Source organism: Mandrillus leucophaeus, unplaced genomic scaffold, assembly GCF_000951045.1.
Source record: "Mandrillus leucophaeus isolate KB7577 unplaced genomic scaffold, Mleu.le_1.0 Scaffold288, whole genome shotgun sequence".
In the NCBI taxonomy this organism is placed as follows: Eukaryota; Metazoa; Chordata; class Mammalia; order Primates; family Cercopithecidae; genus Mandrillus; species Mandrillus leucophaeus.
Genome location: NW_012103009.1, coordinates 290,360 through 304,633, shown reverse-complemented (window position 1 = coordinate 304,633; position 14,274 = coordinate 290,360). Strand labels below are relative to the sequence as shown.

General features: G+C 51.0%; 2 protein-coding genes across 2 annotated transcripts; one reads left to right on the top strand and one right to left on the bottom strand.

Annotated features, from left to right (window-relative positions):
- Window positions 1-220: 220 nt before the first annotated feature.
- KLHDC7B (kelch domain containing 7B) lies at window positions 221-3,073 on the top strand. The gene has a single exon (XM_011985570.1). It carries the CDS (start codon window positions 221-223, stop codon window positions 2,003-2,005), a length of 1,785 nt encoding a protein of 594 aa, XP_011840960.1. The 3' UTR covers window positions 2,006-3,073.
- Window positions 3,074-3,161: 88 nt separating this feature from the next.
- SYCE3 (synaptonemal complex central element protein 3) lies at window positions 3,162-9,137 on the bottom strand. The gene is made up of 2 exons (XM_011985568.1): window positions 9,002-9,137; window positions 3,162-3,450 (listed from the first exon to the last, which is right to left on the bottom strand). Exons 1-2 carry the CDS (start codon window positions 9,108-9,110, stop codon window positions 3,293-3,295), a joined length of 267 nt encoding a protein of 88 aa, XP_011840958.1. The 5' UTR covers window positions 9,111-9,137; the 3' UTR covers window positions 3,162-3,292.
- Window positions 9,138-14,274: the final 5,137 nt, after the last annotated feature.

Below are 14,274 nucleotides of genomic sequence, written 5' to 3'. Positions count from 1 at the left end.
CCCAACCCTCACCTCAGCCCCACCTCCAGCCCTGACCCCAGCCACATCTCCTGCTCCAGCCACATCCCCTGCCCCAGCCGCATCCCCTGCCCCAGCCACATCCCCTGCCCCAGCCGCATCCCCTGCCCCAGTTGGCGGGTGGAAGCCTCAGGAGAGTGTGGCTGTCCCCAGGCGCTACCAGGAGGGGCACGTCTCAGCCAGCTGGGGAAACCTTACTGCCATGGTTCTTAGAAGCCACCCCTTCCCCAGGCAAGAGAGGCCCCAGGGGAGTGTCCCCAGGGCGGTTCCTGGGAGCCCTGTGGATCCCAGCACTTCCACACACTCTGAGGACAGTGATGGTCCCTCTTCTTCAGTGGGGACAGTCATGGGGACAGGTATAGGGGGCCTGGTCGAGGCTGGAGGTCAGCCACAGACAAGAAGCTCCGAGACCAACGGAACGCCCAGCCCAGACCCTCCCCCAGGCCTAAGAGGAGAGGGAACCAGGGAGAAAAGTCTAGACTCGCTGTCCCAAGCTGCGGTGCCCAGGGGCCCCCCACAGCCCCCTGCACAGAGGCCGTCTGGTCCCGTGGCCTGCTCCTCTGTGAGGCGCTCACAGCCGGTACCCCAGCCACGGAAACGCAGCGGGTGTGAAATCGCCCCGACCTCGCAGCAGGAGGTCAGGCCGGCCGCCTCAGGGGACCCTCCAGGGGAGGCGCCGGGGCAGGGGGGCAGCCCTGCTGGCCGCAGCGGGGCGCTCACAGAGAAGCAGAAGGAGGCCCGGAAACTCCTGGTGTTTCTGCAGAGGCCCGGGAGTTGGGGGGTGGTGGAGGGGCCCCGGAAGCCCAGCTCCCGGGCCCTGGAGCCCACCACGGCGGCGGCCCTGCGCGCGCGGCTGGACCTGGGCAGTTGCCTGGACGTGCTGGCCTTTGCCCAGCAGCACGGGGAGCCTGGCCTGGCGCAGGAGACCTACGCGCTGATGAGCAACAACCTGCTGCGAGTGCTGGGAGACCCCAGCCTCTACCGCCGGCTGAGCGCAGCCGACCGCGAGCGCATCCTCAGCCTGCGGACTGGCCGGGGCCAGGCGGTGCTGGGTGTCCTCGTACTGCCCAGCCTCTACCAGGGGGGCCGCTCAGGGCTCCCCAGGGGCCCTCGTGGCGAGGAGCCTCCTGTGGCGGCCCCTGTGCCCCTGCCTCTACGTTCGCACCTGCATGTGTTCAACCCCCGGGAGAACACCTGGCGGCCCCTGACCCAGGTGCCCGAGGAGGCCCCGCTCCGGGGCTGCGGTCTCTGCACCATGCACAACTACCTGTTTCTGGCGGGGGGCATCCGAGGCTCCGGTGCCAAGGCCGTCTGCTCCAACGAGGTCTTCTGCTACAACCCTCTGACCAACATCTGGAGCCAGGTTCGGCCTATGCAGCAGGCCCGAGCCCAGCTCAAGCTGGTGGCCCTGGACGGGCTGCTGTATGCCATCGGTGGCGAGTGCCTGTACAGCATGGAGTGCTACGACCCGCGTACAGATGCCTGGACCCCACGCGCGCCTCTCCCCGCAGGCACCTTCCCTGTGGCCCACGAGGCTGTGGCCTGCCGTGGGGACATCTACGTCACAGGGGGTCACCTCTTCTACCGCCTGCTCAGGTACAGCCCTGTGAAGGATGCTTGGGACGAGTGCCCATACAGTGCCAGCCACCGGCGTTCCAGCGACATCGTGGCGCTCGGAGGCTTCTTATACCGTTTCGACCTACTGCGGGGTGTGGGCGCGGCGGTCATGCGCTACAACACGGTGACCGGCTCCTGGAGCAGGGCTGCCTCCCTGCCCCTGCCCGCCCCCGCCCCACTGCGCTGCACCACCCTGGGTAACACCATTTACTGCCTCAACCCCCAGGTCACTGCCACGTTCACCGTCTCTGGGGGGACTGCCCAGTTCCAGGCCAAGGAGCTGCAGCCCTTCCCCTTGGGGAGCACAGGGGTCCTCAGCCCATTCATCCTGACTCTGCCCGCTGAGGACCGGCTGCAGACCTCACTCTGAGTGGCAGGCAGAGACCCAAAGCTGCCTCAGGGCTCTGCAGGGAGACCCTCCTGGGATGGGCCTGAGAGGCCAGGGCTCAGGGAGGGGCTGGGATCGGAACCTCCTGCTCTTGTTTCTGGACAACTTTCCCCTTCTGCTTTAAAGGTTGTCAATTATTTTGAAGCCCAGACGCCCTCAGCCTCTTTCTGCCCCTTACTCCACACTCAAACTGTTTCCTGACTCAATTCTGTGCCTGCTTACAGACCCACTCAGCCTGCTCACACCCCTCTGTCTGTGGGACTCCCCATTCCCTAGAGCCAGGGACTGATGCGTCCCCGCAGACAAGGACCTGGCTTGCTGGAGCTCTGCTGAGCCGAGAGAGGAGGGGGTAGAAAACGTTCACACTTCCTAGGCTCTTGTCAGCAGGACAGGGAGCAAAAACGTCCCCAGGCAATGCCCTCACCTCTGGGACTTTCTGCCTGTCCTAAGGCCTCCCCAGGTACCAACCCTGTAGCCATCTGGGTCTGTTTGGCGCTGTGGATTCTCAAGGGCCTAGAACCCTTGCCTCTGAAACTGGGTCCGTTGGTGCTGTCCTGCAGTCTGCAGCCCCTACCCATACCCCCAGCCCATACCAGGCCAGGCTCACTCCGGGCTCACCACTCTCTGCAGCCTTGTGGGGCTCTCCCAGCCCTTCCAGAAGCCCACCCCACTTCTCACCAATCCCCCACCTCTAAATGAGGCCTGAGCGTCACCCTAGTTCTGCCCCTTTTTAGCTGTGTGGACTTGGACATTTGACTTCCCTTTCTCCTTGTCTGTAAAATGTGGACGGTGGACATCTGTCGCCCAGGAGAGTTGTGGGAGACAAGATCGCAGCTGTGAGCACCTTGCACGGTGTCCAGGATGCACAGCACAATCCATGCTGTGTTTTCTCCCTTACGCACTTTGAAACCCATGCTAGAAAGGTGAATAAATCTGACTATGGCCCACTCCAACCTCCAGCCTGGGTGTCCCTGTCTGGGCTCTTTTTTTTGTTTTTTATTCTATGTTCAGCACCACTGGCACCAAATACATTTTAATTCACCGAAAGCACCTACAGCTTGCACTTGTCGTGTTTTGTTCACAAGGCTTGATATGCAGCTGGGTGGATTATGGCATGGGAGAGAAGAGGTCCTCGGGCTGTGCTTAAAAATAAGTTTATTAAGAAACAAGTACAGTGCATACAGCTGTTTGCGTGGGCACCAGCTTCATCCCCCAGGGACCTCTTCATGGGCAGAGGGTGGCATGGCAGCTGTGGTGGGCCAGTGGGGCCTACGGTCTTTGCTTGGTCTCATGCAGCAGCTCTTGCCAGTTCTTCTCCATCTCCTCCTTGCAGTTGACGAAGGCATCCTCCAGCCGACGCATGGACTCGGCCAGCGTGGGGTTGGTGCGCATCACCACCATGTCATAGGCCATCCAGGTTGCCTGCACTGCAACAAGCAGACAGGCCTGGTCAGGCCACAGAGAGGGGCTGCGGCTCCGGGGTACTCCGGAAGGGTCAGATGCTTGCAGCTGGGCTCAGCATCTGGAGGCCCAGACCCTGCTGAGGCACCCAGTTATCCAGGGAGAGACAGCTGGTAGGCTACTTGTTACAGGCTCATAAAAACTCCCTACAAATATCCATAGTGACACTTCCCAGTCTCATGCAAGGCATAACTTCTGGATACACCAGACATGATGTTAAAAAGCTAGAGGCCGGTCTGATACGAAATGTGAGGAGAATTAGAGCAAACCGCAGCTCCTTACCTACATGCAGTTCACAGCCAGTGGCTGCAGGTGGCCCCTGAGGAGTCCTAACATCTACCCAAGCTCACACACTCAGGCACAGCTGACTGTTCCTAGTCCTGCAAGACCCCAGCCTCATGTCACCTTATGTTCAGTGGCCTGGGATGCCTGCCCACCTCCACCTGGGCACCTCTATGCTTTCGCCGAGGCCCAAGCCTGGGGCTTTTCCCCTTGGAAAGGTATCCTTGACCATCTACCAATGAACTGACGTACTCTCTTGCTCTTTCCCTCTGACAGCAACTTGAAGGTAGCATTCCCTGGGCCTATAGGTGGACACATGCTTCTTGTGTGAACTCTAAGGAAGTGTGTGCAGAAATCACGCCTCCAACCTTTTCTCTGCATAGTCCACTGGCTGGTGTGGTTCAGCCCTCTACGAATATACAGAACAAAGGTCATCTCCCCTCTGCACGACAACCAACTGTAGATAGCAAACATATCCCTTTAAAATTCCTCTTTGTGAAATCCTAACAAGCATCCCAGATCATTCCCGCACAGGGAGGCTGCAGACCACCTGGACAGCAGGTGCAGCAGGGACCTGGGAGCCAGAGCAGAGTGTGCCTTCCAGCTCTCCACCTGCCAACTATGTGACCTGGAACAAGTGGCTTAAATATATCAATCCCGGCCAGGCGCGGTGGGTCACGCCTATAATCCCAGCACTTTGGGAGGCTGAGGGGGGCGGATCATGAGGTCAAGAGATTGAGGCCATCCTGGCCAACATGGCCAGTGTTCCTGGCCCATCTCTACTAAAAATATAAAAATTAGCTGGGTGTGGTGGTGGGTGCCTGTAGTCCCAGCTACTAGGGAGGCTGAGGCCAGAGAATCGCCTGAACCTGGAAGGTGGAGGTTGCAGTGAGCCAAGATTGCACCACCGCACTCCAGCCTGGGCAACAGAGCGAAACTTTGTCTCAAAAAAGAAAAAAAAATCTATCTATCTATCTATCTATCTATCTATCTATCTATCTATCTATCTATCTATCTATATCTATATCTATCTCAGTCTCCTCATCTTTGGAGACTCTACCAATCTCATGGCTTACTGTGAGGGTTAAATGGGTGACATATGTAAACTGCCTGGCACACATGTTATGGACTGAATGTGTCCCCCCAGATTCACCTGTTGAAATCCTAACCCCCGACGTGAGGTATTAGGAGGTCGGGTCTTTTGGAGATGATTAGGTCCTAAGGGTAGACCCTCCTGAATGGCATTAGTACCCCTTAAAGAAGAGACACAAGAGCTTACTCTCACTCTATGCAAGGATATGTGAGGCTCTATGTGAGGATACAAGAAGGTGGCTGGTCGGGCAAGGTGGCTCATACCTATAATCCCAGCACTTCGGGAGGCTGAGGTGAGTGGATCACTTGAGCTCAGAAGTTTGAGATCAGCCTGGGCAACATGTTGAAACCCTGCCTCTATAGAAAATATAAAATTTAGCTGGGCGTGGTGGTGTGCACCTCTAGTTGCAACTACTCAGGAGGCTGAGGTGAAAAAAAGGATCCCTCGAGCCTGGAAGGCAGAGGTTGCAGTGAGCCAAGATTGCACCACTGCACTCCAGCTTGGGTGACAGAGTGTGACCCTGTCTCAAAAGAGAAGGTGATCATCATCCAGGCACAGTGGCTCACGCCTGTAATCCCAGCACTTTGGGAGGCCGAGGCGGGTGGATCATGAGGTCAGGAGATCGAGACCATCCTGGCTAACACGGTGAAACCCTGTCTCTACTAAAAATACAAAAAAATTAGCTGGGCATGGTGGTGAGCGCCTGTAGTCCCAGTTACTCGGGAGACTGAGGCAGGAGAATGGTGTGAACCCAGGAGGCGGAGCTTGCAGTGAGCCGAGATTGCTCCACTGCACCCCAGCCTGGGCGACAGAGTGAGACTCCTTCTCGAAAATAAAACCAAAAAACAAAAAAACAGAAGAAGGTGACCATCTACAAACCAGGAAGAGACTTCTTACCAGATACCAGATCTGTTGGCACCTTGATCTTGGACTTCCCAGCCTCGAGAAATGAATGTTTGTCTTGTATTGCTTTTGAGTTGAGATCTTGCTCTGTTGCCCAGACTGGAGTACAGTGGCAAAATCATGGCTCACTGCAGGCTCCAAACCCTTGGCTTGACTGATCCTCCCACCTCAGCCTCTAAGAGGCTGGGACCACAGGTGTGCAACACCGTGCCCAGCTGTTTTTTGTTTTTTGTGGGTTTTTTTGAGATGGAGTTTCACTCTTGTTGCCCAGGCTAGAGTGCAATGTCGCGATCTTGGCTCACCGCAACCTCCACCTTCCAGGTTCAAGCAATTCTCCTGCCTCAGCCTCCTGAGTAGCTGGAATTACAGGTATGTACCACCCGCCTGGCTAATTTTGTATTTTTAGTGGAGACTGGGTTTCTCTATTTGAGTTGAGGCTGGTCTCGAACTCCTGACCTCAGGTGATCCACCCACCTCGGCCTCCCAAAGTGCGGGGATTACAGGCGTGAGCCACCGTGCCCGGCCATAATAAAAAAACAAGTTTTTTGAGTGCAAATTAAATCACTGTTTCTTGGCTACATTCTCTAGAGAGTACCAGATTATAACTTTTCCTCATATTTTTTGTTGGTGCCCTAATGAAATAAGTTCCTTATTCCGTTCTAATGCACAAATTACTCTTATAATTGTCAAACTTATCTCTCCTCATTTTACCTCCCAGGAAACTAAAATCATGGTATTCTGAAGATGACCAAAGATATGAATCTCCCTCATTTGGCGTCGCACTCGGCCCGGATCTGTTTCACTACAAATGCTCTGCTGCTAAAACGATACAAGCATCCTCCCTCTATGCCCAGGGATTATCACAGAAGAGAGAGTCTCACTCTGTCCCCCAGGCTGGAGTGCAGTGGTATGATCTCAGCTCACTGCAAGTTCCATCTCCTGGGTTCAAGTGATTCTCTTGCCTCAGCCTCCCGAGTCGCTGGGATTACAGGCGTCCGCCACCACGCCCGGCTAATTCTTGTATTTTTATTAGAGATGGAGTTTCACCATATGGGCCAGGCTGGTCTTGGACTCCTGACCTTGTGATCCTCCTGCCTTGGCTTCCCAAAGTGCTGGGATTACAAGCATGAGCCACCGCATCCAGCCTGTAGATTTATATAAAAATGCAATACGTGGCTGGGCGTGGTGGCTCATGCCTGTTATCCCAGCACTTTGGGAGACCAAGGTAGGCAGATCACGAGGTCAGGAGATTGAGACCATCCTGGCTAACATGGTGAAACCCCGTCTGTACCAAAAATACAAAAAAAAAAAAAAAAATTAGCCATGTGTGGTGGCGGGCACCTGTAGTCCCAGCTACTCAGGAGGGTGAGGCAGGAGAATGGCATGAAGCCGCGAGGGAGAGCTTTCAGTGAGCCGAGATCGCGCCACTGCACTCCAGCCTGGGTGACAGAGCGAGATTCCATCTCAAAAAAGAAAAAAAAGAAAAAAAGCAGTGTAGGTCCTTTGGCATGCCAGATGGTTTAGGATTAAATGTTAAAAAGGAATACAAAGAAAAGTAGAAGAAAATACAACTAATATTTCACTGATCTCAGATTAGGAAAAGACATTCTAGGTGTCAAAATAATGGGAATAAATCAGAAAGGAAAATATTGATAGATTTTTCAATACATAAAACTGTTTGCTGGCTGGGCATAGTGGCTCACGTGTGTAATCCTAGCACTTCGGTAGGCTAAGGCAGGTGGATCACCTGAGGTCAGGAGTTCGAGACCAGCCTGGCCAAAATGGTGAAACCTCATCACTACTAAAAATACAAAAATTAGCTTGGCATGGTGGCGGGCGCCTGTAATCCCACCTACCCAGGAGGCTGAGGCAGGGGAATCACTTGAATCCGGGAGGCGGAGTTGCAATGAGTTGAGATCGCATCATTGCACTCAAGCCTGGGTGACAGAGTGAGATTCCATCTCAAAAAAAAAAAAAGGCCGGGCGCAGTGGCTCACACCTGTAATCCCAGCACTTTGGGAGGCTGAGGTGGGCAGATCACAAGGTCAGGAGATCAAGGCCATCCTGGCCAACATGGTGAAACCCCGTCTCTATTAAAAATACAAGGCCATGTCCGGTAGCTCACACCTGTAATCCCAGCACTTTGGGAGGCTGAGGCGGGCGGATCACGAGGTCAGGAGATCGAGAACATCCTGGATAACACAGTGAAACCTCATCTCTACTAAAAATACAAAAAATTAGCCAGACATGGTGGCGGGCGCCTGTAGTCCCAGCCACTTGGGAGGCTGAGGCAGGAGAATGACGTGAACCCGGGAGGCGGAGCTTGCAGTGAGCCAAGATTGTGCCACTGCACTCCAGCCTGGGCGACAGAGCGAGACTGTTTCTCAAAATAAATAAATAAATAAAATCAAGCTGTGCTCTGACCACCTTGGGCACATGTCATTAGGACCCCCTGAGGTTGTATCATAGGTCAGTGTCCCCAAACTTGGCAAAATAAACTTTCTAAATTAACTGATATGTGTCTCAGCTATTCACAGTTCACAAGTACATAGGCAAAATATTGCAAACATTTCTAAGTATAGATTTCCTAAAGTCTGCTCTAGTGAACACAAATTATTTGGCCAGGCACCCTGGCTCACACCTGTAATCCCAACACTTTGGGAGGCCAAGGTGGGTGTGTTGCTTGGCCAAAATTGGTTCAAACCCTGAGGAGAAGGATAAATTGGGTATGCCTCATCATACCTGCCTCTCCTTTGAATTCAGAAAAAGGTGACCAGCATTAACATGAACACAGACCTTAAGTTTGATAAGAAACCTTTACAATCTATTCCCTCTGAAGCCTGCTACCTGGAGGCTTCATCTGCATGATAAAACTTTGGTCTCCACAACCCCTTATCATCATAACCCAGACATTCTTTTCTATCAATTCCAGGTCTTTAGACAGTAACTCTTTCCACCAGTTGCCAATCAGAAAACATTTAATCTACTTGTAACCTGGAATCATCCCCCTTTGAGTTGTCCCACCTTTCCAGATCGAACCAATGTACCTCTTACAGGTACTGACTGATATATTCTCCCTCCCTAAAACGTATAAAAGCAAGCTGTACCCTGCCAACCTTGAGCATATGTCCTGAGGACCTCCTGAGGGTGTGTCACAGGTGCATCCTTAACCTTGGCAAAATAAACTTTCTAAATTGATTGAGACCTGTCTCAGATGCTTTTGGGTTCACACATCCTACCTGAGATTTTCTCCATCTCTTCCAATAGTTTTTCCAAGTCCTTATTCAGATCTGACAGCATTTTCAGCATGTTGTCATAGTTTCTTTCCTCAGGGTCAGCATCAGCCATCTAGGCAATGCACAGAAAGAAGCTGCAGTGAGACAGACCCACATTTCAATTCCAGCTCCACTGGTTATAACTCAGTGATTTCTCCAAGGAATTCCTTCCCCATCTCTCAGATTCAGACAATACCACTTCCTCCACAGGGCTGTTGTGAAGGTTAAATAGGAAATGTCTAAAGGCCCCAGCATAGCATTTGGCACATATAAGTTGTCCTTCCCCTTTCTTCCATCCTTGCCATACAAACGTAGCTGAAGGCTGGAGTCATTAACACAGAAAACATCTTCATCATCATAAGGAAAAAAGTCTGTCATAATGGTGACATGGAATTTTTTCCGGCAAAACCATACTGAGTTCCCAGTAAGATGCGAGCTATTGTGCTGATATGTTATAAAGATACAATTCCTGTACCTAAGGAATTTCTAGTGCAATATGGGAGTAAGTCACACACACCATATGACAAACCAGGATGTGACAGATGTCAAAGCAGTTAATGTAATAATTACAGACGTCAAGCGATGGGAGCCTGGAGGAGGGTAAGTTTAATTTTAAAATATGAAATGATTCATACATTAAAAAATTATAATCAACTCCATTTTCCAGAAGAATTCTCCTGGGCATCAGAGGCAGTGCCCCATAGAGACTGTCCTGGTTCTGGAATTGAGCTGCCTGGGTTCAAATCTTGGCTCCACCACATATCAGCAGTGTTATGTTTGGCAACTTACACATCTCCTTGACAAATTTTTGGTAATTTTTGTATGTTTTTTTTTTTTTTGAGACGAAGTTTTGCTCTTGTTGCCCAGGCTGGAGCATAATGGCATGACCTTGGCTCACCACAACCTCTGCCTCCTGAATTCAAGTGATTCTCCTGCCTCATCCTCCCGTGTAGCTGGGATTACAGGTGTGCACCACCATGCCCAGCTAATTTTGTATTTTTAGTAGAGACGGGGTTTCTCCATGTTGGCCAGACTGGTCTCGAACTCCCGACCTCAGGTGATCCACCCACTTTGGCCTCCCAAAGTGCTGGGATTATAGGCGTGAGCCACTGCACCCAGCCAAGTTTTGTATTTTTTTAAAAGGGAATTATTAGTAGTACCTGTATCTTGTGGAGTTTTGTGAGGATTAATTTAAATAAATTATATACTGTTCAGCACAGTACCTACCATAAGGAGCACTTAATAAATCATATCTGTTGTTATTGAAAATGTTGAACAATAATTAAATCACTCCAGATCCTCTCATCTTTATTAATATACATTAATTCATTCTGTTAATATTTGATGCTCACCTATTTATCTACAAGGCACTAGTAAGAAAGGAGAGAAATAGATTAATAATGTTGTAAGAGCTGTCAGGGAACTTGTAACCTCATGAAGGTGAAGGAAGGAGCCAGGTAAGCGTAAAACAGGGAGGGATGGGCCACAGATGCTGTGGTATTGTTCCCACTGTGCATGTGGGGAAAGCCTTCCTGGTCTTCACTTCAGAGTTATAGGCATCCACTCAGTTCTCCTGTGACTTCCTGGGCCTACCTCATCATGGTGCCTCTTAGCTGGTATGGTGATTGTGGATTCCTCTACCTCCCCAACTAGACTGTGGGGTCCTGGAGAGTAGAAGCCATCTTTCCAATGAACTATTCCTAGTGTTCAGCTCACAGCTAGGAAAACAGCAATGCTTAATAAATATTGGCTGAATAAAGGAGGTGACTATTGTAAAGCCCTAATTCTGAAAGAAAATCATGATCATTGGCCAAGCGCAGAGGCTCACGCCGGTGATCCCAGCACTTTGGGAGGCCGAGACGGGTGGATCACCTGAGGTCAGGTGTTTGGGACCAGCCTGGCCAAAATGGTGAAACCCCGTCTCTACTAAAAATATAAAAATTAGCCGGGTGTGGCAGTGGGTGCCTAATCCTAGCTACTGGGATTACTGGGGAGGCTGAGGCAGGAGGATCACTTGAACCAGGGAGGCAGAGGTTGCAGTGAGCCGAGATTGTGCCATTGCACTCCAGCCTGGGCAACAAGAGGGAAACTTCATCTCAAAAAAAAAAAAAAAAGAAAATTATTATCTTTCCCCTCTTGCCATCCTCCCTGTTAAGGGTAGAGATTCTGAGGGAGGGGCAAAAGGCCCTCCAGGAGGCCTGACAGGCAGATCTGAGAATGAGAGTGCAGGGGCAGGGTGTATGGTCTTTTGGGATCTGTAAAGGAGCTACTTCTGTAGGCATGAAGCCATTCCACATGCAGGGACCCCATCCTACTTTTTGGTAAGTAGGAATAGTTTGCTAAGCGTGAGTGGGGAGGTACAGGCAGGTGGCAGGGCAGAGGGCTAATAGTGGGTGATGGGAGGAAGAAATGTCTGGAATGCCTTCCTTAACCCTCTCCTATAGCTATTCCCTCTCCTTCCTTTCCCAGCCAGGCCTCACACATTTGCTTGTCCTCCTCACTCCACTGTCATCTGGCATCTGTCTCTGATACTCACTGACAATGCCCTCACCAAAGTCATAACTGGCACACCCAGGGCACTTTCTGTCTTTCTTTTATTTAACATATCTGCAGCACTGACATTTGGCCACTTTCTCCTGCTCAAAATCCTCTTCTCTTGATGTTTTAACCTTGTTTTCTCCAAACTCTGTCCACCTCTGGTAGTTCCTTCCCTGCTCTTTCTTGGCTCTCTCCTTTGCTGGCTCTAATGGGTCAAGCAGGGTCCTTTCAGCCCCTTCTCTTCTCACTACACACTCTTTTTTGTTTGTTTGTTTGTTTGAGACGGAGTCTCACTCTACTGCCCAGGCTGGAGTGCAGTGGCGTGATCTTGGCTCACCACAACCTCCACCTCCCAGGTTCAAGCAATTCTCCTGCCTCAGCCTTCTGAGCAGCTGGGATTACAGGCGCCTGCCACCATGCCCGGATAATTTTTGTATTTTCAGTAAAGATGGCGTTTTGCCATGTTGATCAGGCTGGTCTCAAACTCCTGAACCTCAGGTGATCTGCCTGCCTCGACCTCCCAAAGTGCTGGGATTACAGGTGTGAGCCACCATGCCTGGCCAGGACTTTGATTTTTATTCTGAATGAGATGAGGAAACACTGGAAAAATCTGACAAAGGTGATGTGATTTGAATAATGACTTAAAAGGATCACTCTGGCTTCTATGTTGAGAATAGACTTAGGGGTGGAAATGGTGGAACAGGGACATCAGTTAGGAGGTAGCTGCAAAACTCCAGGTAAGGAATGATGAGGCTTGGACCAGAGTGTTAGAAGTGGAGGTAGTGGCCAGGCTTAGTCGCTCATGCCTGTAATCCCAGCACTTTGGAAGGCCAAGGCGGGGGGATCACAAGGTCAGGAGTTCAAGACCAGCCTGGCAAACATGACAAAACCCTGTCTCTACTAAAAATACAAAAATTAGCTGGGCATGGTGGTGTGCGCCTGTAGTCCCAGCTACTCAGGAGGTCGAGGCAGGAGAATCCCTTGAACCCAGAAGGTGGAGGTTGCAGTGAGCCGAGATCGTGCCACTGCTCTCCAGCCTGGGTTGACAGAGCAACACTCTGTTTCAAAAAAACAAAAACAAAAATAAATAAAAAGTGACCACTGGATTTGACAATCTGGAGATCACACTGGCAATCTTGACAGGAGCTGTTTTCATGGAGTGGCTGGAACAAGAGCCCAGTTGAAATGTTTCTAAAGAGAGGGAAGGAGAAGTAGAAACTGGTGAGTTTTACTTCAAAGAGAAGCAGAGAAACAAGCCAGTACCTGGAATGTAATGTAGAGTCACAGGGGTATTTTGTTTTAAGTTGGGAGATATTACACTAGTGTCAAAGACTACAGTATTTGGGCATGGCAGGCCCAGGCACAGTAGCTCATGCCTGGAATCCCAGTGCTTTGGGAGGCTAAAGTAGGAGAAATGCTTGAAGGCAGGAGTTTGAGAGCAGCCTGGGCAACAGTCTCCACAAAAAATATTTTAAAATAACCGGGTGTGTTGGTGCACACCTGCAGTCCTAGTTACTCAGGAGGCTGAGGTGGGACGGTTGTGCCACAGCACTCTAGTCTAGGCTACAGAGGAAGATCTGGAAGATCTCCTCTGCAAAAGAAAAAAAGGCTAAGTAAATTCAAGATATTTGATTGGGGTGTCACTGATCAACTCGGTGAGATGTTTCAGGAGAGGCATAAAAGTAAAAATATTTTCGTGAATAATTAATGGATCATTAGACAAAATGGATCGTGTGTACAGATTTAGATGGGAAGGGGAGAAAAAAATAGGACATAACTAGAACGTGATACAGAGTGAAGGTTTTTTGCTTTTTGAATTCTTCATGTTTCTAGGCTGTGTGGAAAGAGCTAGCTTGACAGAAAAGCCCCCAAGAATCAGGGGAAAGGGTAACTGATGGTGCAGGGACTGGTCTCAGACAAGTAAAGGGTAATTTCACCCTATGCAGGTAAGGGAAGGTAAGGAGGTAGGAATAGAATAAGGTAGGTAGAGGTCAAGGTAGGATGGCAAGGGGGGCATTTCAGGCCTGATGGTCTCTAACTCCCTAATAAATGGCAATGAAAAGTTTCTTCTTGTAACAACAGACATTCTTGGTTTGAGGAGAATGATAAAGCTTTATCAAAGCTGCATGCCTCCCTAGGGGCACTTAGGCATGTGGCTGAGGCCACATGGCTACAGTGTCCTCAGGACCCTAAGATGGCACAGAGACAATGTCTGGAGTGTAGAAGGCCTGGGAATGTAAACATACACACAGCGGATGGACAAGGTAAGGACACTGAGGGCACAAGTATGAGAGTGGTTTAAGGGGTGCTTAAGATGATGGGGTGAAGCAGAGACATATAAAAGACGTAGTTTCTATAAGTGGGGCATTGGGGTGGCCCCATGTAGATTTGGGGATAGAGCATGAGACTGCTAGAAGGATGGAGGCTGTGGCCAGAGTGGCACTGGATCTCAGAAGAGGGATGGATCTGAAAAGGAGATCCAGGGAGAGGGTGTGAAAGCTGATATGGAGGAAGCAGCCACAGGATTAGAATTCATGGCATTTCTTCCCTGATGAGACTGCCCGGGATGACTGGGACTGGGTGGAGAAAGAGGCCTGAGCCTGCACCAAAGCAATGGAACGGGGCTTAGGATGGGTGGGCGGGAGTGTGGAGCGGGAGGAGTGTGGGGCAGGAGGAGCGTGGGGCGGGAGAAGCGTGGG

Coding starts and splice junctions, on each gene's coding strand:
- KLHDC7B (XM_011985570.1), top strand. CDS start 221: ATGGTTCTTAGAAGCCACCCCTTCCCCAGGCAAGAGAGGCCCCAGGGG.
- SYCE3 (XM_011985568.1), bottom strand. CDS start 9,110: ATGGCTGATGCTGACCCTGAGGAAAGAAACTATGACAACATGCTGAAA. Junction 3,451..9,001: donor AGAGATGGAGAAAATCTCAG/GTAGGATGTGTG, acceptor TGCTTGTTGCAG/TGCAGGCAACCTGGATGGCC.